At 45.5% G+C, this 26,276-nt stretch overlaps 1 protein-coding gene across 2 annotated transcripts in view; it reads left to right on the top strand.

Annotated features, from left to right (window-relative positions):
• Positions 1-26,276, top strand: part of ryr1b (ryanodine receptor 1b (skeletal)) — a 142,662-nt gene that overhangs the window by 57,305 nt on the left and 59,081 nt on the right. For both annotated transcript variants that reach the window (XM_083773529.1, XM_083773530.1), the window contains exons 43-63: positions 5,548-5,680; positions 6,722-6,816; positions 7,668-7,803; positions 8,157-8,340; positions 9,246-9,357; positions 9,637-9,757; positions 10,548-10,717; positions 11,967-12,187; positions 12,612-12,702; positions 14,159-14,299; positions 15,227-15,387; positions 16,094-16,172; positions 18,310-18,399; positions 18,706-18,852; positions 19,317-19,394; positions 20,266-20,341; positions 21,251-21,374; positions 22,452-22,567; positions 23,166-23,233; positions 23,827-23,948; positions 24,360-24,409. In XM_083773529.1, the coding sequence (XP_083629655.1) occupies positions 5,548-5,680; positions 6,722-6,816; positions 7,668-7,803; positions 8,157-8,340; positions 9,246-9,357; positions 9,637-9,757; positions 10,548-10,717; positions 11,967-12,187; positions 12,612-12,702; positions 14,159-14,299; positions 15,227-15,387; positions 16,094-16,172; positions 18,310-18,399; positions 18,706-18,852; positions 19,317-19,394; positions 20,266-20,341; positions 21,251-21,374; positions 22,452-22,567; positions 23,166-23,233; positions 23,827-23,948; positions 24,360-24,409 (2,515 nt within the window). The remainder of the gene's footprint in view (positions 1-5,547; positions 5,681-6,721; positions 6,817-7,667; positions 7,804-8,156; positions 8,341-9,245; positions 9,358-9,636; positions 9,758-10,547; positions 10,718-11,966; positions 12,188-12,611; positions 12,703-14,158; positions 14,300-15,226; positions 15,388-16,093; positions 16,173-18,309; positions 18,400-18,705; positions 18,853-19,316; positions 19,395-20,265; positions 20,342-21,250; positions 21,375-22,451; positions 22,568-23,165; positions 23,234-23,826; positions 23,949-24,359; positions 24,410-26,276) is intronic.

A 26,276-nucleotide genomic window follows, 5' to 3' on the forward strand; every position in this document is an offset into this window, starting at 1 on the left:
CGTAACTATCGTTCTATTTCGTCCCTGCTGACCGCCAGAGGCGGTGCTTTAAGCACTGAATGACTTATACCAGCCAAGTCACGAGGAATCCTGATTACAGACCTCAAAGGGTAGAACCGGAGGATTCGGGGAAGAGGGCCACGTCCACTGGGTGGGGAGTGGCAACATTCACCCTGTAGTACCTTGAGAAAGTGCCTGCCGAAGCCCATGAGGCGGCGGCACAAATGTCCTCCAAGGGCACCCCTCTCATGGCAGCCCATGATGTGGAAATGCTCCTTGTAGAGTGGCACCGTACCCCTGATGGTACGGGGAGGTTACTTGCCTCATAGGCGTGGCTGATTGTGTCTACAATCCAGTGGGACAGGCGCTGCTTGGAGGGAGCGCCGCCTTTGTTCACACCACTATGGCAAAAGAACAGCTGCTCTGCTCGCCTGATGCGTGCAGTAGCTTCAATGTAGGCTCTCAGGGCCCGGACTGGGCACAACAGCTCCAGTTTGTCTGTCAGCTCCCCAGGTGGGGGGTTGAATCGAGCCAGCCTGATAGGCCGGTTGAGGTGAGCCTGCGACAGCACCTTCGGGAGGAATGCTATGTTTGGCCACAGCGTGACCCCCGAGCCGTCTGCGTTCCACCTCAGACATGATTCGCTGACTGACAGAGCGTGCAGTTCACTGACGCGCTTTGCCAATGTAATGGCCAGGAGAAGGGCTGTCTTGCATGACACCCACTTCAGCTCTGCCTGTGCCAAGGGTTCGAAGGTAGGCCCGCACAGGGCGTCCAGTACCCGGTTAAGGTCCCATGAGTATGAGAATGTGTGCTATAGAGCGGAGCGCACCACTTGCCACTCCAGCACATTGCCGTGTTCGGCCCAGTAGACTGGCATAAACTTCATATGGGTCCCATCAGATTCAAGACATGTCGACACCCGTCTGTCTTGCGTCACGAGGAAGTATGTAGATCGGACTTCCCTTAGTGTGACTGAGGATATACAGCCTCTGTTGCGCCCTTGGGCAGGAGGACACATCACTCCTGGTCTGATAGTAGGGCTCTCGTCATGTTGCTGATAATGGCCATTTTGACCCGCCGGATATGGGGGGCTGGCGTCAGAAGGCACTGCACAGCCCGGAAAGTCACAGTCACAGTCAGGTCCCTGCGTGGGACGCCAGGGAACACGCTGGCCTCTAGTGTGGGCCGGCGGTGATACGCGAGCTCCGAGGGCAGTCAAGATGATTTCATCAATGTTGGAGCTCGGCCCTTTGGGAGGCGGGATGTGTCGTAGGCCTGCAAGCTGCAGCCTGGTCTTCCCCCCCTGGATGGTTCGCTCCGGCGATTCTCGCCCGGCTGAACCACCTAGTGCTCCTGGCTCCTCAGGGAGACTACGAAGAGTTGGCCTAGGCTCATCAGTCAAGCTTGACTGTGAAAACCCGACTTGGCGATGGGCTAGAGATACGATGGACATCAGCCGCCCACGCTCTGAGGACATGACGCCAATGCCTCCAGTGACACACCAAAGGTGACTGAGCCAGTATTAACGTTGCCACTATTAAGTGTGAACGGGAGGCCCCAGTGAGCAGGTTGTCTGTGCTCCTGCACTGGGGTCGAGGTCACCTAGCGTTCTGCCGCCGGGCCTCGTTGGGGAACACAATGAGGGATGCAATGACAGGCTTGGTGGCTGGCATGTAACCCAGGCCAGCCCTTATCGCCTTGTGCGTTCAAATCTATTAAAGTGTCACGTCGCAACGGGTTGTCTCAGGACACTTTTCCCAATCAGGGCAGGGCTGCCAGGATTTCACCATCGGTATAGAGATGGGAGAGAGCCCTGATCGTTCGCCCGGCAGGCCTGTAGCTGTCTCAGGTACAGGCGTGGGGGACGGCGAAGACAGCAAGAAGAAGGCGCTTGGAGGAGCCGACTGCCTGCTTTAGTATGCGTTCCACGGCTATGCGCATGAGCTGAGAAGTGGGAGGCCGGCTCTGATGCCTGGGAGGCACCGCCTTCTGCATCTTCCTCATAGTCATGGAAGTGCGTAGCTTAAGCTGTCGGGGAGAGCACATCAACCTCGAGTCAGTTGTGGCATCGGAGAGGTAGGCGCTTCGGCACCCTCCGAGGTGCCTAGGTGTTATCTGAAGTGAGCATGGCCCTCATGCGGGCCAACTCTGCAGATAGCTGAGCCCTCTCGGATCTGCTGTAGTCAGCGGTCAGACCTTTTCCTCCTGGCACACGGGGCAGGACCAAGGTCGGCTCACGGCTGAAGGAGAGCTTCACACGAGGTACAAAAGTGGGAGCTCTCCATTGTGGTGGCACCGGTTACTCTGGACCGGCCGGTGCACACAAGTCCCAACTAGCCCAGGGCGCGGACGCTACTGGTTGCTAGGTGTTGGCCATATGCTTGAGGGAGCGCATACGCTGTCTGTACCAGCAGAGGCTTTCGAGGTACGAAAGTGGGTGCTCTCCGTTGTGGTGGCACCGGTTCCTTTGGACCGGCCGGTGCACACCAGTCCCAACTAGCCCAGGGCGCGGACGCTACTGGTTTGTTAGGTGTTGGCCATATGCTGCAGGGAGGGGGCGCGTACGCTGCCTGTGCCAGCAGAGGCTTTAACTTAGATCGGCATATAATGACTTAATCGAAAAACTGAATGCTGCTATACCTGCCGCAGCATGTGAATATGCATTTACGTTTATGCAAATGCTCATTGCAGCACTTTGAGATTCAACCAGATGTAAAGTGCATCATAGAAACAGCACACAAACGTTGCTGTTAGATAGACTGTGCGACCTGCATGGTCGCGGTGGGGGAGGGGAGCTTTACGCTACCTGTACCCCCGGCGGAGGCTTACTTATAATTTATGATAATAAAGTAGCCTTCAGTCAAGGTTTGGACGCTGCTATGTAGCAGCTGTAGTGTTTCCTATGTGACCGTTTATCACGGCACTATGACGCTTATCCAAACTCCAGTGCATTATTTATGTTTGCTACACTAGTCACGTGTGCACTACTACGCATTCATGCTGGGAGGAGGGAGCGCTACCGCTGCCTACCCCAGCCAGGTTCGGTTAAATAAACCGACACAAGCTAGTTTTGGAGAAAAGGCTACAACCGATAGCTCCACCGATAGGGGCCACCTGCTGAAGGAAGGGAGCGCGTACGCTGCCTGTATCAGCTGCAGCTAATGAACATAACAAGCTATACACCAATAGCTGTTAATAAATGCTTGAGCTAACAAACGATTAGTAGTAAGTAACATCAAGCTGGCCGTATGCTGGAGGAGCGGAGCGCATACGCTGCCTGCCCTGTACCAGCTGGGCCAACAAACAGTAAGGCAAGCTATATACAGATAGCTTTTTATCTTCAATAGTATAATAAGCGCTTGGGCTACAACTACAGGTAGCAGCGCCAGTTAGAGAGCTATGCTGGAGACCAGCTAGGCTACTAAAAAACAAGACAAGCTATAGCCTGTTCATAAACAGCTTTAACTTTAAGCTACTGGTAGCAGCTGTGAGCTACGCTGTCAGCAGCGCCAGATACTCTGTGCTGGGGACCAGCTGGGCTAATAGGACCTACAGGTACCCAGGGGCACTAATCCGACCTGTGGGAACAAACCAGGTTGCACCCACTGTATATGCAAAAACTGTTAATGGAGCTTTGAGCTCTAGACATACTGGTAGCAGCTTCAGCTAGGCCCACTACTGGGGGCCAGCTGGGTTAACAACCAGACAGGCTATGTACACCAGTAGCTGTTAATACTATTTTGCTACAAACTATACTGGTAGCAACATCAATACCCTGGGAGGACGCAGGAAGCTGCTCCTGTACCGGGCTGATAATAACAACAACAATACAGCTATTCGCAAAAGCAGTTAAGCTTGAATGCTGCCAATATCGGTATATGGCTTTGGCCAGCAAGGCTCTTGCCATCACCAGCAGGGGCTAAACAAAGCTTAAAAAGTAGCGTGTTTAACAAACGAAGGTAATATGACAGTGTTCTTATCCTTCGGCAAGTCTTATAGTCGCTTATAATAAGCGCTAGCGTTCACAGTCGAACAGACCTCGTATGCAGAGCAGGGAGGCGGCGCGAACGCAGCCTTTACCCACACACAGGAGGTTATGCCATGATAAGTATATGATATCATATGAACGTCTGTTTAGCGGGGATAGCGCCGCTTTAAACGATAACGTACCTTCTGTCCGGGGAGGGTTTTGTTAGCCTTCATTACCGGCGAGAGAGATTGGACGCTCCTGCGTCCACGTGACATGGGTTGTCACCGAGTGCCTCCCTCAGATGTTGGGGGCCAAGGCACCCAGGGCAGAGGTCATGCCCATCCTCTGGCCGCAGAGGAGCCTGGCAGGAGGTGCACAGGTGGTGGCGGGGTTCGTCCATTGGAAACCCGCAGATGTAGCCCAGAGCGCGGACGCTAGTGGTCGCTAGGGGTGGAGCCGTAAACTGGTAGGAAGGGAGCGCGGACGCTGCCTGTGCCAGTAGAGGCTACTGTAGCTGCTAAAGGCCGCTTAGCTGGAGGGAGGGGGCGCGCACGCCGCCTATGCCAGGTAAGGGGTGCTCTAGCAGAGACCAGTATATATGATATATATATAATGATATAGTTATATATATATAATTTCAGAAAAACCAACCTATAAAGTGGCAATGGCTCTGTGCCGAAATTAAAGTACACTATTTGAGAACAAGTGACTAAATCAGTCAAGCCAATTCATATAACCGGGGTTACTGACGTAACCTCGCGGTGGTGCTATATAGCTGGCCAGTGCCAGCAAAGACTCATTCAGAGAGGCAGAGTAATATAGCAGTAAATAAGTACACTTATAAGTAGTATAAGTATAAGTATAAGTAGTATAAGTATAAGTAGTAAGCAAATAATAATAGCGTCGACTCACGTGCTGGGAGCGGGTAGCGCTAACGCTTGCCGTCACCAGCACTGCGGCGCAGCCTTCGTGGGAAAACAAGACAGCGTAAGCTGTCAAAGAGAACGAGCTATCCGTTCAACTTTGACGGGTGCTAAACGGGACGCTCAGGTCGCCGTTTGTAGCACGCGGCGGTGCTATATAGCTGGCCAGTGCCAGTAAAGACTCGCTCAGAGAGGCAGAGTAATATAGCAGTAGATAAGTACACTTATAAGTATAAGTAGTATAAGTATAAGTAGTATAGGTAAGTAGTAAACAAATAATACTAGCGTCGACTCAAAGCAATAGTTCTGTTATCGTGCAGTTTAATTCTGCTGTAGAACTCTGTGCTATGTACAACTTGCGCAAGCGAGAAGAAATTAGGGACTGAGCCCCGGATGACTGCCGGAAGTTATAGACGACTCCGGGTCATCACGGGGTCAACCGACATTGTTGGTATAAAATACTCGACTGCGCATGCGCGAAGGGACGTATTCAGTGCTTAAAGCACCGCCTCTGGCGGTCAGCAGGGACGAAATAGAACAGACCATTAGAGCACATATCGAGGGTACTGTGTACGTAATTAAAATAAACCAATGAATAATGTATCTCACAGTGTCATTCCACTCTCTCTCTCTCTCTCTCTCCCTCCACAGGAGATCCGGTTCCCCCAGATGGTGACCAACTGCTGTCGCTTCCTCTGTTACTTCTGTCGCATCAGCCGGCAGAACCAGCGCTCCATGTTCGACCACCTGAGCTACCTGCTGCAGAACAGCGGGATAGGCCTGGGTCAGTCTCGGCTCCAAAAACATTCATACCCATTCATATTACCAGCTCATTTTCTATCCACACTTTTCCTGGGCTGTGTGTGCTCCAGTTCCTGTCGATTTGATCCAATGAAAGCCAATGAAACTGGTCAGATGACCAATGATATCCAATGAAATCAACAGGAACTGGAGCACACACAGCCCAGGAAAAGTGTGGATAGACCGATTCACAGAGGGTTTCCTGGGTGTGGCCATTACTGAGGTGTACCATTAAGCGCAACAGCACTGATTAGCTACACCTGGCCTACGGAGCACCCGCTCCACGGATTACACCTCAGTAATGGCCGCGCCCTGCATGGCACCCCTCTGTGAATCGGTCTATATACGTAGAAGTTTTTATTCCTTTACGCACGTTGCTTAAAACCCATTTTGGCCTGACGTCAAAATAAAAAAAACGTTCGCTCTGAAAGAATATAATTATATTCAAAGATTTGTGCCACATTTTCACGATAAAAAAATAATTAGCAGACCTACAAGCTCGTAGCGCGCCACTCGGTGGCGCGCTATGAGCTTGTAGATCTGCTATTTTTCAATAGCTAAACCAAAAGGGGTCCCCGCCCAAAATGGGCTAAAGCAACGTCATGTGATATATGATTTATGAATGAAGTCATAATACCAATATTGATGAGGCTGTATTGCTTTGTTTTAAAAACACAAAATGTTCTTAATTTCCTGTTTTTTTTTTTTGTATTTTTAAATTTCAGAAAAGGGAACATTTTGGAATTGGGTGATATATATAGAACAATTGTTTTTATTCCTTTACTCCCTTCTTTTGCTGTTGCTTAAAGCAGTGGCTCCCTATAAGTTTTCATTTCAAGGAATCCTGCAGTTTGACGCCATCTTAGCCCATAGCACTTGCCGTAGTACTTCCCCTAGCCTCGACCTCCTACAGGCGTTGGCATAGGCTTCATGTAGACATGGCTCTCTCTATAGCGTATAGCTATAGTTTTCGTTGTATTCTGCATTGACTTTGAACTTTGACTTTGAACTTTAAACGCTGCAGGCATGCGTGGCTCCACCCCGCTGGACGTCGCTGCTGCTTCCTGCATCGACAACAACGAGCTGGCCTTGGCTCTCCAAGAGCAGGACCTGGAGAAGGTTTGGACAACAAGAACACCACATATTAATAATATCCTCTCTGTCGGGAGTGGAGACCTCATTATCTCCAAAGCTGCTAATTTTCAGGATTCTATTGGTCAAGTATTATCCCATTTTGACCTGAGATCAGATTCTAAAAATGTCTTCTACATCCTGACAGTTTTCTGAAAAAGCTATGTTTCTATGTCAGTGGTTCTTCGATTTTTCAAAAATAGCAGACCTACAAGCTCATAGCGCGCCACTCGGTGGCGCGCTATGAGCTTGTAGATCTAAAACACGATAATCTTTTTGTATAATATAAATCGGTCATACTGTAAGACAGTATTTACTTACTAACGCAACTTCCCGTTGTATGTGTGAAGTGTGATTGATGTTTGACTGATAGGTGGTGACAAACTGAACTTGTTTTTGGCAGCAAATCTTTTATTTTAGTTTTAGTCGTGTTAGTCTAGTTTTAATCGACTAAATATAAGATTTTAGTCGACTACATTTACAGTTGATTGAGTCGACTAAATTTACAGTTGATTTGGTCGACTAAAATGTATTTTGGTGGGCGTTGATGGTGCCATCGTAATGACATCGTAATTTACACTTGCTGAAAGTAGCAGATCTGCTACTTTCAGCAACCAAGTGTAAAATGACTAAATACTGGATCTCTTGTCCGCTAGTCCCTTCCTAACATTTTAATCTAGTTTTTATTTGTTGACGAAATTGTCAATATATTTAGTTTTAGTCGTCATAGCTTAGTTTTCATTTAGTTTTCGTCAGTGTAAAAAGGTAGTCGACATAGTTTCAGTCGCCGTAAAAACAACACTGGTGACAAAGTGACTGTGATTGCTGATGTGCTGCAGGTGGTGACGTACCTGGCCGGCTGTGGGCTGCAGAGCTGCCCCATGCTGCTGTCCAAGGGCTACCCTGACATCGGATGGAACCCGTGCGGAGGAGAGAAATACCTGGACTTCCTCCGATTCGCTGTCTTTGTCAACGGTCTGTCATGTTTATTTATTATTACATTTTCTATCCCACAATTTCCCCGGCCGGACGTATAGCGCGTGGAAGGAACACGTTATTCCGACCAGTTCCTTTCCCCTCCATCATGCCGAGGCAGTTTAGAGACCAGGATTACTGCATGTTATTTGTGAGGGTACTGTATATACCTACCCTAGGGGAGAACATACCAACGCCACACAGAAAGGCCCTTTCGCCAGTCAAACACTGATTGATTTCGCGCTAGCATGAATCATCACTCGAGTGCAAGCGTAGAGATATATACTATGAGTTTAACGAGCGGTAATTGCACCAATTGACACCAGCTGTGCACCTTTTCCTCCTCGTCACAGGGGAGAGCGTGGAGGAGAACGCCAACGTGGTGGTCCGTCTGCTCATCCGCCGCCCCGAGTGCTTTGGCCCCGCCCTCCGAGGAGAGGGCGGCAACGGCCTGCTGTGCGCCATCGAGGAGGCCATCAAGATCTCGGAGGACCCCGCCAGGGACGGGCCCACCGTCAAGAAGGACCGGCGCTTCATGTGAGTATAAGCATGTTGGCTGAGGAGACGGACTGGGGAATATCCCCGGGCTATAGCCCATTTAGGGCCTGATGTCGAGAAATAAAATAAAACGTTCGCTCTGAAAGAATATATAATATTCAAAGATTTGTGCCGCATTTTTACGATTAAAATAGCAGACCCACAAGCTCGTAGTGCGCCACCCAATTTTTCAATAGCTATAAAGTATAACATAATGCTTAGTTAAAACACAAAAAGGGGTACCCGCATCCACATAATCCACATATATGCACATATATGAACCTGAATATGGCATAATATAATGCCATAGGCTATATTATGCATATACTTGCCATATATTGGCATAATATGTCAATATATTTAATAAAATTAAACCATAGCAGCACCACCATTAGAATGTGCATGTCGCGCACGACAAGGGGGTGCACGCACCACAGTTTGGGAACCAAGGCCCCTAGACTAGAGTATACATATAAATGAAAGGGGGTGAATGTTGCACAAGTAATACATAGCTCTGTTTTCTCGTTTTGTGTTTTGTTTTGTTGTTTTTGTTCTTTTTTGTCTTGTTCCTGTTAACTGTATTGTCCTGTCTGTCTTTGTTTTTGTTTTGTGTTGTGTTTGTTTCTTTTCGTTTTGTTTTCTTGTTTTTTTTCCCCTTCTGTTTGCTTTGTTGTATTATTTTACCTATGAAAGCCATTTGTTTGTTGGAAGAGTAGGCTTAGGCTTCAGCCCTACACCTTTTTGGTCAATGTTTCTTTTGCAAAAAAAAAAGCAGGCACTGTATTGATTTGTTATAATGACCAAAATAAATAAACTCTACTCTACTACTCTAATCTGCTTGAGGAAGGATTTGTCTCGATGGATCTAACATGTCTCTTGTTGTGTTTCCTGGTTGATGTGACCAGGTATGGCGGTGAGGGACAGCAGGAAGAGAACCGCATCCACCTGGGGAACGCCATCATGTCCTTCTACTCTGCCCTCATCGACCTTTTGGGCCGCTGCGCCCCGGAGATGCATGTGAGTACATGGTGACTCTACACCAATAAGGCTATCCGACGCCTCTTACTGGCAAAAAGAGGAACTGCAGCACTTGCGTGGAGGCGGACGGACGGACGGACGGACGTTCATGACGTCATGTGCGTCAGCCCATGGTCCATGGGACCTCAAATTTGAGGGCTAGGCTAAGCTAAACTTCCAGCTCAAAGGAAAACACATTATACTATGACATGACACGTTTTCTTTTGCTTTTAGGATCATAGAACCCTCGTGGTGACCTAACATGTTCTCCTTCCACAGCTGATCCAAGCAGGGAAGGGTGAAGCACTGAGGATCCGAGCCATCCTGAGGTCCCTGGTTCCCATCGAGGACCTGGTTGGAGTCATCAGCCTCTCTGTGCAGATCCCCACCTTCAGAGGAGGTAATAATTAAGCAATAAGCCACGAGAGGTCTCAGGTTACCGGGTATTTTATACTGGCTGGGGGCGTAGGCAGACCCGAGGCGCAGCGGAGGGTTTTCTACCCCCCAACCAGTGTAAAATACCCGGTAAGCTGGGGCCTCGATATAGCAATATTAACCTAATAAAACTATTTAATTCACAAAAGTAGCTACGCTTTGCTCCACTAGAGCGAGCCACATCACTTCCTTGTTGTGCTCGGCAAGTATAGGCTATGTGACGGGAGAATAGCGCTTGATGTCTTTACGGGGCCGCCTGGAGCCACACATTCACGGGTCATATGAGCCGGGCGGTGCTTAGACGTCCACACGGCATGTGTTTGTAAAGCAATCAAGCGCTCCCCTTCCCCAGTACAGCTACAGAGATGTGGAATCACCTGCGAATGATCTAAAGTGATTGAAGGAGTGGGTTATCGGTGGGTCTGTTACGCGGAAAAGTGTGTCCCAGTATTAATCTGTGTCAATCGGCCTCAGATCTAGTCATGCCCGGGGGGGGATCATGTGGGGGGTTGAACCGGTTTAGTTATGTTTTACTGCCTACTCTTGAACCAGTTCAGAGTGTTTCCACTAGAAAACAAATAGGTTCCAGAACCCAAATACGTGGATTTGGAACTGGAACCAAAATATGGCCGCCGCCGCCAAGCACCAATTTGTGGACACGACAAGCCGCCTGTTGAACGTTCCGTCACTTCAGTCGACGTGGTCAATGACGGGGTTTTTCTAATATGTGACATTGTGTGTGAATATCGCTGCAGAAAGCCAGATAGTGGAACCCAAGATGTCGGCCAGCTTCGTGCCGGACCACAAGGCCTCCATGGTGCTGTTCCTGGACAGAGTGTACGCCGTGGAGAGCCAGGACTTCCTGCTTCACGTTCTGGAGGTGGGCTTCCTGCCTGACATGAGGGCCGCTGCCTCCTTGGACACGGTAAGCGTCATTCACCCATTCTGACCTGAGATCAGATTCATACGAGGTTTCCACTGGACACACGCTGGTCTGATTGACCCATTCTGACCTGAGATCAGATTCTAAAAATGTCAGTCGTTCTTCGATAAAAATAAAAAAAGCAGAACTACAAGCTCGTAGCGCGCCACTCGGTGGTGCGCTATGAGCTTGTAGATCTGCTATTTTTCAATAGCTAAAGCATAACATAATGCTAACACTGCCCGAAATGGGTTAAAGCAGCACTACATATTTTGCCTTTTTTTTTTTTACTAATTGCAGCATTTAACTCCCATTTCATTGTATATGGTTATAGTGTGGTTATATTATTCATGTAGATCTACAACAGAAAAATACATGATTATTATAACTAAAGTTAGCAAAATAAACTACAATAGAAAACAGTACAGTAATGCAGAGGTCGTTGTTTTATTTGCGTCCCTTAACTATAAACTGCGTTTTGGGATGCAAAATGCACCCTATTTTAATCTCTGCACTATCTAACTTTCCTCTTCTAACCCGGATTTGAACCGTGTTTCCTGCACAAGTGCTGACATTGAGCTAACAGAGCTTGCTCTGGGGATGAATTGAAACGTCAAAATCCCTCTCAGGTCCCGCGTCTCTAGGTGAAACATGGCCTTTGACACGATCGAAATGTATCAACAGAATAACAGGGAGACAAAATACAACCATCCCCATTATTGTAAAAGTTATATTGTATAATCCGTCCACGCTCAGGAGTCACAGGAGCTCTCGTTCACCGACAGAAATCTATCATTTCCATGGCTTACTGTTGAGAATAGATTACATTCACGTATTCTTACGTTTTTCAGAAATGTATTTATGGACAAAGAAACCACAGTATTTCTTTGAACAGGTAGCTCATGTAAGAGACGAATCTTTAAAATCAAGTTAAAAGAACACCTTATGTAAACCATACTGCAGTAACCCTGGGAAAATAATAATTCAAAATGTATAATGTGTTGAAAGTGATTTTTTGCTATGTTTTTCTTTGTTTTTTTATTTCTCCTACGTTTTTTATTTCTTATTTTATATTTTATTTGACTATGTTTTATTTAGATTTAGTGTTTGTAAACAACAAGTATTGCCTTTGTTAAATGTAAAAAATGTTAAATGTTTGTCTGTGTCGGACCCCAGGAAGACTAGCTTTTGTCAAGGCAAAAGCTAATGGGGGATCCTTACAAACAATAAAGCCCTCTCATCCACCCCACAGGCGTCGTTCTGCACCACGGAGATGGCGCTGGCCCTGAACCGCTACCTGTGCTCGGCCGTGCTCCCCCTGCTCACCAAGTGCGCCCCCCTGTTCGCCGGCACGGACCACCGCGCCATCATGATCGACTCCATGCTGCACACCATCTACCGGCTGTCGCGCGGCCGGGCCCTCACCAAGGCCCAGAGGGACGTCATCGAGGAGTGCCTCATGTCGCTCTGCAAGTCAGTTCACCGCCACGGCGGCCTCGGCTTTAACCCACTCTGCTGACCTGAGATCAGATTCTAAAGAAATGTCTATTACGTCCTGACAGTTTTATTATTAAGTCTTCTCTGTATTCTGAACGCCGTCGCAAATTAGTCAAAAATAGACCATCTAAAACTCAACAATGTATCGCATCTGCGACGTGTTGTGAGCTCATAGATCGGCTGTTTTCAGACAGACCTTTAACGCCCAGATGAAGTAGATAAGATGAGAGTATCTAACTGTATCTCTCAAAATTCTGGATAGGCATTAGATGGGATCTAAACGGGTAAAAAAAAGGGGCATTCATTTTATATCAACAATTACTTTTTCTCAATACAGTATAGTGTCAACAGTACAGTGTATGTTCTGGTGAATGTGAATTGTGACCGTGCACGTCCTCAGGTACCTGCGGCCCTCCATGCTGCAGCATCTGCTCAGAAGGCTGGTGTTCGACGTGCCTATCCTCAACGAGTTCGCCAAGATGCCTCTTAAGGTTATTATTAACGTTGTTCATTTTGGTTTGATGAGGTCATTTCTCCGTGTTGTATTCATCAGCCTTTCTCCCCCACTTAACCCATTCTGACCTGAGATCAGATTCATACAAGGTTTCCACTGGACACACACTGGTCTGATTAACCCATTCTGACCTGAGATCAGATTCAAACTAGAAAAAGTGCCCTTCCGGGCACAGGTCTCCACCAGGTTATCCACAGATCCGTGCAGTTAGAGGTAAAAACAAAAAACTTTTGGGCCAGTTATAGCGCCACCTTGAGGCTGAGTTGAAATTGTTCATGTGGCATTTCGTCCTCGGCCTAGTGGGAATGTGGGTGCACAATTTCACGGAAATCACGCGATGTGTTCATGATTTGCAGCATTTTTTTTAAACTGAGCAGTCCTGTGAACTTTGGAAGCCAATCTTAACCAATCAGGATGGAGTCTGATAAATCTGAAAGACCCGTTTCGTTGAATGGCTCTAGAGAGACTGTGTACCAATTTGCGTGATGTTTGGACAAAATCTGTAGGTGTACTGTGCAAAAACTTGTTTTGCACAAAGCGGCCTCCTGGTGGCGCTATAACAGGCCGTTCTGGAAAGTTTGGGGCAGAGGTTCATGGTTGGCATCCAGGGAGTGTGTGTGCAAAATATGGCATCGACCGGGTTAACGGTGGCCGAGATTAGCTGTTCACGGACACACACACGGACACACACACACACGGACACACACACGGACGGACGGAGTGCAAAACATACTCTCCCCACATGCCTTCGGCCTGGTGGAGACAAAAATGTCAGTCGTTCTTCCATTTTTCAAAAATAGCAGATCTACAAGCTCGTATCGCGCCACTCGGTGGCGCGCTATGAGCTTGTAGATCTGCTATTCTTCAATAGCTAAAGTATAACATGATGCTAACACCAAAATGGTGCCTTTATTTATTTTTTTCAACAATGTATTTATTTTCCTCTTTTACAGACAAATGACAATACAAGCATACAGAAAACAACAATGAACATTACAAGACAATACAATTACTAATATAAAGAAAGCAAAACAACAACCTAAAAACAAAACATAAAAACAACAACAGCACTACTCCTCTTCAGCTCCATCCATTAAATGTGACAAATTATTGTTCTTTATGTATCTTATAAAACGGCCCCACACCTCCTGAAACATTCCTTGTTTGTCCTTAAGAATGTATGCAATCTTTTCCCAAAGGTAAACATAAAGACAATTCCCTGAACTACTGTGTAATACTTGGTTTGTCTGGCCTCTTCCAGGTCAATGCTATCATTCTCTTAGCTTGTAAAATACATATATCTATAAACATTTACGCTTTATCTTGTGTCCCCTCTGGGTACAGACCGAGCAGGAAGAACTTTGGTTCTGGTACAATATGTATTGACAAAATCTTCTGTATTTCCTTCCTGCCTTTCTTTTGATCCATTTCAGCTGTTGACGAATCACTACGAGCGTTGCTGGAAGTACTACTGCTTGCCCAACGGCTGGGCCAACTTCGGCGTGACCTCAGAGGAGGAGCTGCATCTGTCCCGTAAACTCTTCTACGGCATCTTTGAGTCTCTGGCGCACAAGGTGAGAGTCTCACGCCGCCGTCTTGACTTACCAGAATTATTTCAGTCTTGAAATAATTACTTGACAAAACACAATTTTGGTATTTTTCAGATGGGCCATACAGTATGCGTTATTATTATTATTATTATTATTAATTTGACGTTTTGAGAACCAATGTCCTATTTATTTTGTAGCACAGGGTTTCAACTAATCAGTGAAATCAACAGCTGTAGTGTTGTACTTGCAATTTCGAGGTACTTTCACGTTACTGGAGTGTTTCCAATTTTCAGTACTTTTACTTCTACTCCACTACATATCAGAGGCAAATATTGTATATTGTAATATTGTAAATATTGTACTCCACTACAATTATTTGAAAACTTATCACTAGTTACTTAGTAGATTTGGGTCATTATAGATTTACCACGCCAGCCCTATATATACAGAGTATATATATATATTTGAAAATAGCTAACAGTCTACAAGCTCACAATGTGCCGTGATGTGACACATTGTGAGCTTGTAGATCTGCTGTTTTCAAATGATTTTTAATACATTCACAAGTTTTATACAAAACTTGTGAAATAGGACATTCTGCATAATGAGTACTTTCTACTTTAACCCATTCTGACCTGAGATCAGATTCTAAAAGTGTCTTCGATTTTTCAAAAATAGCAGACCTACAAGCTCGTATCGCGCCACTCGGTGGCGCGATATGAGCTTGTAGATCTGCTATTTTTCAATAGCTAAAGCACGACATGATGCTAACACGGTTCCCGTATAGAATGGGTTAAGTACATTTGGATGTCAATACTAGTAGAATTCCTGACTTTTTACTTGTAGGTATTTCTACATTGCATTCTACTTTTTTTTTTTTTACATAAGTAAAAAAAATGAAAAACGTGGCAGCAATCTGACATCTCCGCTCCGCTCTTCTCCACTGAACAGAAATTTGACCAGGAGCTCTTCAAGATCGCCATGCCCTGCCTCTGTGCCATAGGGGGCGCCATCCCTCCCGACTACGTGGACGCCAGCTTCTCCGCCACAGAGAAGAAGGCCTCGGTGGACGCTGAGGGAAACTTTGACCCCAAGCCAGTGGAGACTCAGAAGTGAGCACAGTGTGGCGTGCACAGATAAGACACCAGGGGGTGCTAGAGCAACCAAATGCATTTAGTGACCACTTCACCACTTTTCAACATATCTTCATATAATAGGTCCTCACTAATAATCATGAGAAAATTGTGCAGTTTTTTTCTACTCTGCCTGTGTCTCATAGGAGGGCTGTGGGCAGTTTAGAAACTGTCTTCCAGTGACATCATCGATGGGGAATACAAGCTAATGGAAACTGCAGGCTTTCTAGTCCTGAAAAGTTGCAATGCGAAAATGGAAGCCATCGTTCTCACGATAATTAAAATCTAAACATCTTTGTAAAGAACTCTTGTTTAAAATAAAAATCTGCCTAATGATGATGTCACTGGAAGACGGTTTCTAAACTGCCCACAGCCCTCCTATGAGACACAGACTGAGTAGAAAAAATTTATTAGTGAGGACCTATTATATGAAGATAGGTTGAAAAGTGATGAAGTGGAAAATAAATTTGTATACTCTCAGAGTTCAATTAACTTTGATTTTGCAATATAAATTGGGGCCCCAGAAATAGAAATGCCATTCATTTTAAATGGGGGAGACCGTATAGGCTAATGCATGTCAAACCTGGGGTTGACATTTGTACTGGTTGAGAATCACTGCTAGAGCCTAAAGAATTGAATGTATTTGGGGAGCTGGAATGCTAAATATGTTTTGTTTCTTCATCAGCACCATCATCCCAGAGAGACTGGATCCCTTCATCAACAAGTATGCGGAGCACACTCATGACAAGTGGGCCTTTGAAAAGGTCAGTCGCCGTGCCTCGTGCTGTTTAAAAAATCACACGCGTGTGAACTGAGTGGTGCAACTCCCCCCCACCCCCCCCCCCCCCCCCACCTCTCTCTCTCTCTCATTAGCAAGCAACAGTGCAGCACACTCTCTCTCTGTTTCTGGCACAACAGCGCTCAACAGCGCCCCTACTGGTGCTCATTAACATCACATGGAGACATAGGTGGACACACGGACACATAGGTGAACACACGGACACATAGGTGAACACACGGACACATAGGTGAACACACGGACACATAGGTGAACACACGGACACATAGGTGAACACACGGACACATAGGTGAACACGGACATTGCTGTTCCTTGGAGTTGTTGCACCACTCAAAAACACACATGCATTCTGAGAAGCAGTCTGTGTATAAACGGCTGGTATACACAGAGTTTGTTAGCAGTAGTCAAAAAAATCAGCAATGGGATAATACTGTTTTTTGGTGAGTAGATCTTGTTGAGCTCGTCATTTTGAAAGTAGCTCGCAAGTCAAAAATAGTGTGGGCACCCCTGCCCTATATGATCTTTCAAATCATATCAGAAACGATCAGTCGTGCCGATGAGTCAATCAATCGGAACCGATCAAGATATATGTTTAATTGATCGGTATTGGATTGATTAGTATCCGCCATATTAAATGGGAACGTGACATATATTTTTTGTATTCTTTCGTATATTTTCTTTTTAGGTATTCTGAGCTCAATTGCACCCAACTCTTAAAGCTACTATAAGCAATAATATGTCAGAATTTTAATGACCTTTCTTTTTTTTTGTATATATTCAGACAGCCAGCAATGGGTAGAACTCTCCCCCCAAAAAATTGTCTCTGTGACACATCTAGAGGCCGCAATCTGCATTCAAAGATGTCCCTAGAAGCTTTGTCATTGGTCGGAAAACAACCTGGTCGCAATGACTGACCAATCAGGAAGCAGACAGGCACATCGACCAATGACAAAGACTCTTTGAATGCATATTGCGGCACCTATATGTGTCACAGAGACTAACGCTTTTTTGGGAGCATTCTACCCATTGCTGGCTGTCTGAAAAAAAGGTCATTACATTTTGACATATTATTGCTTATACTGTAGCAGCTTTCACATTCAGTAGATTTTCTGTGGTTTGGGGGTTTTCTGGCTCAAACAAGTGCTCTGTTCTACCTGTAGACTGTCACAAAGTGCTTTTTTTTTGTTGCTTTTATTGGTTTTTTGAAGGGACAGACAGTAGGCTGACAGGAAACGGGAGAGAGATGGGGGAATCGAACTCGGGAGTCGAACCCGCGGCACACTGCCACTGGATTACCAGTCGGGTGCCCAGACGGTTACGTCACCGCCTGGGCACAAAGTGCTTTAACAGAGAAACATATATAAAGACATAGCAAGGAGGCACACAATAGAATAAAATACATTGTCAATAATGCACAAAATCACAACAACAACAGAAGAAATCAATAGAAAAATCACATGGGTAGGGGGTTGAATGCAGCACTGTTTAGTGATGGTTCTACCACCAAAGTCAGAGAGAGAAGGATGAGGCTGGGCAGGGCACTGCGTCAGCCACCCAGAACTTGAGCCAAGTAAATTGACCCCATGGGAGCCAACCAGCTCAGTTGGCCTTGTGGTTAGAGTGTCCGCCCTGAGACTGGGAGGTCGGGGTTCGATCCCCGGCCCGGGTCATACCAAAGAAAAATGGGACCCCAGTGCCTCCCTGCTTGACACTCAGCATCAAGGGTTGGATTGTGGGGTATAAGTCCCTGCGACATACTATAGCGTCATGTCCAGGGGGTGTACTTGTACATCAAGCTGCCTCACGCTACAGAAACAGGAGATAGGCTCCTGCCCCCTATGGGCCTCATGGCTCGGCAAGGCTACTTACTATGGGAGCCAACCACAGGGCAAAGCCAGGAGGGGAAAGAAGCGTACCACCTAATGTAGACGTGCTGCGGCGCGACAGCTTGGCTGACAACACTGCAGAGCTCAAGAACCTGACGTTGGATGGGAAATTGTGGAGGGCAGCGACCCAGGAATCCCTGAGTTGGTGTTGGCTAGACCCTCACTCTCTCTCGCAGCAGCAACTATAACAACTACCACCTTATTATCCACTTTCAGATTCAGAACAATTGGTCGTATGGATTGGAGCTGGACGAGAACGCCAAGACTCACCCCATGCTGCGGCCGTACAAGACCTTCTCTGAGAAGGTATAAGGAACTGGCAACCCGTCACTCTATATACAGTGGTGGGGGAAAGTATACTCAATTGTTTTACTCAACCCATTCTGACCTGAGATCAGATTCTAAAAATGTCTTCTACATCCTGACAGTTTTCTGATCTGACCTGAGATCAGATTCTAAAAATGTCTTCTATGTCAGTCGCTCTTCGATTTTTCAAAAATAGCAGACCTACAGGCTGTTTTGATCAGAGTGGATGTTTAGTCTAACATTCTCTCTCTCTCTCTCTCTCTCTCTCTCTCTCTATCTCTCTCTCTCTCTCTCTCTGCCTCTCAGGACAAGGAGATCTACAGATGGCCGATCAAGGAGTCCGTCAAAGCCATGCTGGCGTGGGAGTGGACGATGGATAAAGCCAGAGAAGAGGGAGCGGCAGCGGTGGTCGCCGCTGCGGCCACATCGCGCAAGATCTCTCAAACTGCTCAGGTGTGGAGGAGAGGAGAGGAGAGGAGAGGAGAGGGGAGGGGAGGGGAGGGGAGGGGAGGGGAGGGGAGAGGAGAGGAGAGGAGAGGAGAGGAGAGGAGAGGAGAGGAGAGGAGAGGAGAGGAGAGGAGAGGAGAGGAGAGGAGAGGAGAGGAGAGGAGAGGAGAGGAGAGGAGAGGAGAGGAGAGTGGGGAAGATGGGGGGGTAGAGGGGATCGGGGGTCATGAGTATCAGCAGTCATCTTATTATTTCAGTGTTTAGCATTATGAGTGTTTTCATTTTTGTTGCGTTTGTCTTGTTTTTTTTACGTTGTAATGCTTTGTCTCAGGGAGACAAGGGGAGGAGGAGATGAGATGGAAGATAGTTGGATATTATGGACGGTTGAAGTAAAACCTGAGCTCTGTTCATTGTGTGTGTGTGTGTGTGTGTGTGTGTGTGTGTGTGTGTGTGTGTGTGTGTCACTGTAGGCGACCTACGACCCCAGCCAAGGCTACAACCCTCAGCCAGTGGACTACACTGGAATGGCCCTCTCCAGAGAGCTGCAGGTAGGTGTCAGTCTATCGAGGTCTATCGAGGTCGATTCAAAAAGGCTTCTAAATCCTAACATTTTCCTGAAAAACCCCATGTTTCTGTGTCAGTGGGTGCTCAACCTTTTTCATGTCAAGGACCACCGGAATTATCTCTATTGGGCCACGGACCCCCATCTGAAAATATGTAGTTCCAGGGACCCCCCCAGAAGCAAATATATTTTGTTAGAAATGTTCGCTCTGAAATATATATTCAATGATTTGCGACACATTTTAACGAAAAAAATAGCAGACCTACAAACCTGTACACTATCAAGACACGCTCCATATATGGCCAGTACAGCATTTATTCCATACAGTATGTTGATCTGACCACCCCATGCCAAAGTGCAAGCCCAGCAGTCTGCCAGTCACCCAGGCGGATGCGTGCGCGCGACCCTTTGGGGCGAGATCGCTTCTCGCCCTCAGAGCGTGTCACTAGTATTGAGAGCTTGTAGATAGGCTATTTTTGTTTTTATCACATTCAGAAGCATCTTCCATAAAATCCTTAAAAAAATATGGATATTTAATTTAAAAGCAAAGGTTAGCCTCAATCTGTGTCTTTACAAACATGTCGTGAGATTTTATTTTGCGTTAAAACAGACCATTAGAGCACATATTGAGGCTATTTTTTGAAGAATCGAAGAACGACTGACATAGAAACATAGCTTTTTCAGAAAACTGTCAGGATGTAGAAGACATTTTTAGAATCTGATCTCATGTCAACATTTAATCCAAATATGTGGAACGCTGCTCTATTTCTGTGTATTTTGTGTATATGATGGAGATTGATTTTTATGTATAATTTTTCTTGCCCTCTCTCTCTCTCTCTCTCTCTCTCTCTCTCCAGTCAATGGCTGAACAGCTAGCTGAAAACTACCACAACACTTGGGGCAGAAAGAAGAAGCTTGAGCTGCAGTCTAAAGGTGAGAGGAGGGGCTACGATGGGATCTCTCTCTCTTGAACGTTGATAAACGTCTTTGTGTTGGTTCATCTCTCTCATCTAAGTCCTCATTTAGAAATGGATTCATATTTGAATTGAATGAATAAAATAAAACATTTTAATCAATCTAGATGAATAGAGTATGTCAATACAATATAACTAATATAGCTGTAATGTTTGGAGGTGGTCTTCCCTGCTCTTCCATTGAGAAATGGAAACCCTAGTGACTGGGTTAACGATGTCTGTAAGGTTATTTGAATCAGGTGGCTCTCACCGGATGCGCCACCATCTTTATTGTATAGTTCCGGTCGTTTCGGACATCGTTGCAATTTAACCGAGACAGGTATAATTTATTATTATTTTTGGCTTTTTTTACACTAACAGTAACCGGGTACAAGAACATTTGTACAGGAATACGCAACTACATTTATGGAACCGGAACCAAAAGAGAAAAAAAACAAACAAACAACAAAATAAATATATGGACATATGCGAGTGCTAGTACGCATCCGAACATGTGCAAGGTGTTGGATTGTACAGTTAAACCCATTTTGGGGCGGGAACCCGTTTAGGTGTTAGCATTACGTTACGCTTTAGCTATTGAAAAATAGACGATCTACAAGCTCATAGCACGCCACCGAGTGGCGTGCTACGAGCTTGTAGGTCTGCTATTTTTGAAAAATCTAAGAACGACCGACAGAAACATAGCCTAAATGGGTTAAGATGATCCTTTTGAAACTTCTCAAAGGACTTCTCAAAACATTTTATCTGTGTGTGTGTGTGTGTGTGTGTGTGTGTGTGTGTGTGTGTGTGTGTGTGTGTGTGTGTGTGTGTGTGTGTGTGTGTGTGTGTGTGTGTGTGTGTGTGTGTGTGTGTGTGTGTGTGTTTCAAGGCGGTGGGACCCACCCTCTCCTGGTGCCATACGACACGCTGACGGCCAAGGAGAAGGCCAGAGACAGGGAGAAGGCACAGGACCTGCTCAAGTTCCTGCAGCTCAACAGCTTCGCTGTCACCAGGTATTGTGTTATGACACCTGCAGTGTTGTTTTTGGCAGCATCTTTAGATTTTTAGTTTTAGTCCATATAGTCTCGTGAATAGGTTTCACTTAGTTTTAGTCACATTTTAGTCACCTGGAATTTGTTTTGGTTAGTTTCTAGTTTCAGTTGACTAAATGTCATAAGAATTTAGACTACTAAATCTACAGTTGATTTAGTCGAACAAAATGTATTTTGGCCACAATTTAAAGACTTTTATGACCTTATTTATACAAATCATCAAAAGCAATGAACAAACTACTATGAGAACTGGTCAAACATTGGCTAAATTATCAAATAATATAAAAGAAAAGAAGCAAACATTGTGGAAATAATAGCAGATCTGCTAATTTCACAATTTAATTTTATCTGTGGGAAGTGGGAACCGAGTCAAACTGAATGTAATGCCGCAACTCCACTCGTGAGACATGGCCTGAGCCACGCTTTTCCTTAACAACCGATACGTGGCCAATCTCAAGTGCAGTGCGTATACTTCAACGTCGTGGAGGTTTTCTTTATAGCGAGTTGGAACACAAAATGGAAGTGGAAGTGGAAGGTGCGTGGAGCACATTAAGCAATATTACACGAGAGGGTAATTCTACAACAGTTACCCTTAAAACGAAGAAAATCGCTGAAAAAAATATATTTTTAATGACAGATGTAGTCACTACGACCACAAATGTCCCAATAAACTAGCTAGCCTAGCCACCGAGTTTTCTAGCGCTCTGGGAGAACAGAGCGGCTGAATTCTTTGTTTTGATTAGGTGGTGAACAGTGCTAGTTTAACCCACGGCTAGAAGCCGAAGTTTCAACCAATCAGATTGCTTCCTCAAAACGACCTGTTGTAGAATTGTCGTGCTTCCTCAAAACGACCTGTTGTAGAATTGTCGTTATTATTGACCGGGGGGGCGGCAAGAAATACGGCGTGAATGTACTCCAACCTGCACTAATTAAACCACTGCCACAGCAGCTGTGGATGCCGCCCTTAATCCTGTGTTTCTTTCTTTCTTTCTTTCTTTCTTTCTTTCTTTCTTTCTTTCCTTCCTTCCTCCTTTTCAGGGGTCTTAAGGACATGGAGCAGGAGATCTCGTCCATCGAGAAGCGCTTTGCCTATGGCTTCCTGCAGAAGCTTCTGAAATGGATGGAAATCGCTCAGGAATTCATTGCCCATCTCGGTATACGGTCGCCTGACTTTTAGACGTTTAGCTATTTTCTCATTATTTCTGAAATTATGGTTAATGGAAATAAAGTGGTTAATTCATACTAGATGCAGGGCACGAACACCATAATATGGAGATCTCTGCAATCTGCATATGTCAGTCCTTGTCCCTTTCATGTCGCTAAGCCAGTCTCGATATAGGATAGTATTTATGTATATGGTTGGGGTCCCAAGCAGGCACCACATCTAACTTTTGGGAATTGCTGGTGTGTAGGGGACAGGAGACAGGGAGACGGTGTAGTGAACAGGGAGAAAGACAAGTGTAGGGGACATGGAGACAGTATAGGGGACAGGGGACAAAGCATATTCACGCTTAACCCATTCTGACCTGAGATCAGATTCATACGATGTTTCCACTGGACACACACTGGTCTGATTAACCCATTCTGACCTGAGATCAGATTCATACGAGGTTTCCACTGGACACACACTGGTCTGATTAAATAAAGGCTACTTTTATAAGAAGTTGTAGCATATACTTTGATCCTTGGTCGGGTCAAGGTTCAGAATGTCTTGTACAAGTCCTAATTCTTTTGCTCTTCCTTCCTCTACAGAGGCTGTGGTTAGCAGCGGTCGGGTGGAGAAATCTCCACACGAACAGGAGATCAAATTCTTTGCCAAGGTGAGGTGACAAAATGTTGATGGTTTAATCACGTTACTCAAATAGTGTATGCACTGTAGTTATCAGGGATGTGCCGATGAGCCATTTTTGGCCCGATATCGATATCCGATATAATTAATTGCTGTTATGGCCGATAACCGATATCACCGATGTCGATATGATCTCATTCTGTATTGAAATTTTTTAATAATTTTGTCCATTCTGGAAGGAAAAAAAACATGTAACAGGGTATCTGCACTGCAGGCTTAGGCAAGTCAGATTTAACTTGAATACCTTTATATTTAATATTGTGAGCTTGTAGTTCTGTTAAAGCTTGTTTATCTGTGAAGACAGACCGATTAATCGGACCGATTAATTAATTGGTCTGATTGATTAATCGAACCGATGCCGATTAATCTAAATACAACTCAAATCGGCCGATACCAATGAGTGCATCCTTGGCTATACGCAAAAAAATGTAAATACATTTTCATATTTATTTAAACAAAGCTTTTATTTGTGCATTTTCCCTGTATCTTCCCTGGATCTGTGTCGCAACAGACCGACCTTGTCTTGGATAAAAAATAAAAAAACGCTTATCCTTTATTTGACAGATTCTCTTGCCGCTGGTGAATCAGTACTTCAAGAACCACTGCCTGTACTTCCTGTCCACTCCCGCTAAAGTGCTGGGCCCTGGAGGCCACTCGTCCAATAAGGAGAAAGAGATGATTGCGAGGTAAGGTGGCGATTATATACAAGCTGACCAATAGCAAACGTTACGACCAAAAGAACTAAGGTGATCTTGTTTTTGATACTGTCCCGTGATACTGTCCCCTCCCTTACGTACATTTCATTTCTTTTCTATCTTTGCCTATTTTACTTAACTCCCACATTACCCTCCATTTGTTTTGCTTTAACGTGATTTCAAATGCCCTCCCTATCCCTGTCTTCCGTGCGCAGCAAAATCCTGGGTTGTTCATTGTTAAGTGTGAAAGTGTACAAATGCTACCCCGTACCAGTCAGGGTCCATTTGTACACTTTCACGCTTAAAATGAACACTCTTGAACTTGACTGTGTGTAGGAAACCGTCATCCCCTGTCCATTCTCTTGTTCTTTTATTTCCTTTTTTCTCCCTTCTCTACCTCAGTATCTTCTGTAAGTTGGCTGCTCTGGTGAGACACCGAGTCTCTCTGTTTGGTAAGGAAACCTGCATGGTGCAAAAATGATGATCTCTCTGTTTTCCAAACCAAGCCTCCACTTCATCTCTCACTCTCCTGTATCCCCTCACTCATCCAACGCCTAATTTATACACCCAGCCGCCTTTGACGACCGCGTGTCGCCTGCCGACGTCCGTTTTCGGCAATCGACACCGGTGGTTTTGCGTGGCGCGACGGAGCATAAATTGGGCTTATAACTCTTTTATCTTTTCTTCTCGTTCTCCGCCCAACATGCTGTGCTTTTGCTTGCCGTCGTTTTTTCTTTCCTCTTTATCTTATTTGTTTTCCACAGCCTTTCTTGTTCTTCCGTTTTGGTTGGTTGTGTGTTTGTGAGCTTTTTGTGAGGCATATAAGTCATATTATGTCACGCACAGGGGGGGGGGGGGGGCGGCATGAGAGTGTTCGTTTTAAGTGCATTATAGCGATCGATCGATCGTGGCGGTAATCTCGGTTTACAAAATGTTTGTCTAATAGTCAGGTTTTCAAAAATGTCGATTCCTCACTTTCTGCGCCTGGCTAAGTGGTTCTTCTAAGTGCTCCGTGTTCAGACATCACATTAGCCCATTTTGTAATTTTGTAAACAAATGTTGTTTTGATTTAAAAGCCTTATAGGGATTGCTGTATATTGGCTCTAGTTGTATGTTTTGTATCTGTGTTCTCAGGCTGGCTGCTCTGAAATCCTCATTCTGCTCATTGTACACCGTCAAATCCTTGAGTGTTGATTTAACTGAGGGTGTAAAATTATTTACACTATCGGAGTTTAATTAATTCTGAGGGTTTTGCTGTGTACTAGCCTATAGAGCGTCGCAGTCCCGCCCCCTACCAGGGCCCAGGAAATTCCCTGTTTTCCTCATAGACATTTCAAAAAGTATTTGTTTAAAGACCCTTTAAGCCTCGTACAAAACCAACTGAAGTTGTGACAAATCATGACAACAAACAAAACATTTCGGGCCGAGCAATTAGAAAGAAGATGAAAACGGCAGGTTACAACACTTTTTTCGTTTTGTTTTTCTTCTTTGTAATTATTTGTTCGGCCCAAAATGTTGTGTTTGTTGTCTTGGTTTGTCACAACTCGAGTTGGCTTAGGCCTGACTCCCACCTTTGCAACTACAACATTTTGTCTTGTTGTGTCTTGTCCGTGTTTAATGGCCGCCCCAATGCATTTCCAATGGAAGTCACATGGTTTGACCAAACATGTTTGTTTGATGCGGGGGAGGGGGGCACAACACAGCCATCAAACAAAAATGTTTTGTCAAACACAAGACAAATGTTGTATGCATGTTGCAGCAGTGTGAGTGAGGCCTTAGGCCTGACTCACTCCTTCACAACAGATTGATGTATAGCTGATGCATATGAGACTTATTGACTGATGCAAGCTCACAATTCATTTCCAATGGGAGTCACATGGTTTGACACAACATTTGTGTTGTATGAGGGGGAGCGGGGGGCAGTCGAAACACAGCCGAAAGCCGTACAACAAAAAATGTTGCGTCAAACCATGTGACTTCCATTGGAAATGCATTGCGAGCTTGCATCAGCTATACATCTCATACAACAAGCATCCATCAGTCTGTTGTAAAGGTGTGAGTGAGGCCTTTAGTCCACGTCTTTAAATAAATACCTTTTGGAAAGCCTGTGGAGAAAATGAGCAGGGAATTCACTTCTGGGTCTCACGTGGTCATGAAAGGGGGCGGGACTGCGACGCTCTGTGGATTCATCACTGTGTGTGCTGGGCAACATCTCCAATCCAATGTGGTTTACTTAAGGACATCATTGGAAATAAATACAGTCTTCAGATATTGAACGTATTGTCCTTTTAAATGTGTCTCATGTAGAAGATTAAATGG

This window comes from Protomyctophum parallelum (assembly GCF_964188405.1).
Source record: "Protomyctophum parallelum genome assembly, chromosome: 9".
NCBI lineage: Eukaryota > Metazoa > Chordata > Actinopteri > Myctophiformes > Myctophidae > Protomyctophum > Protomyctophum parallelum.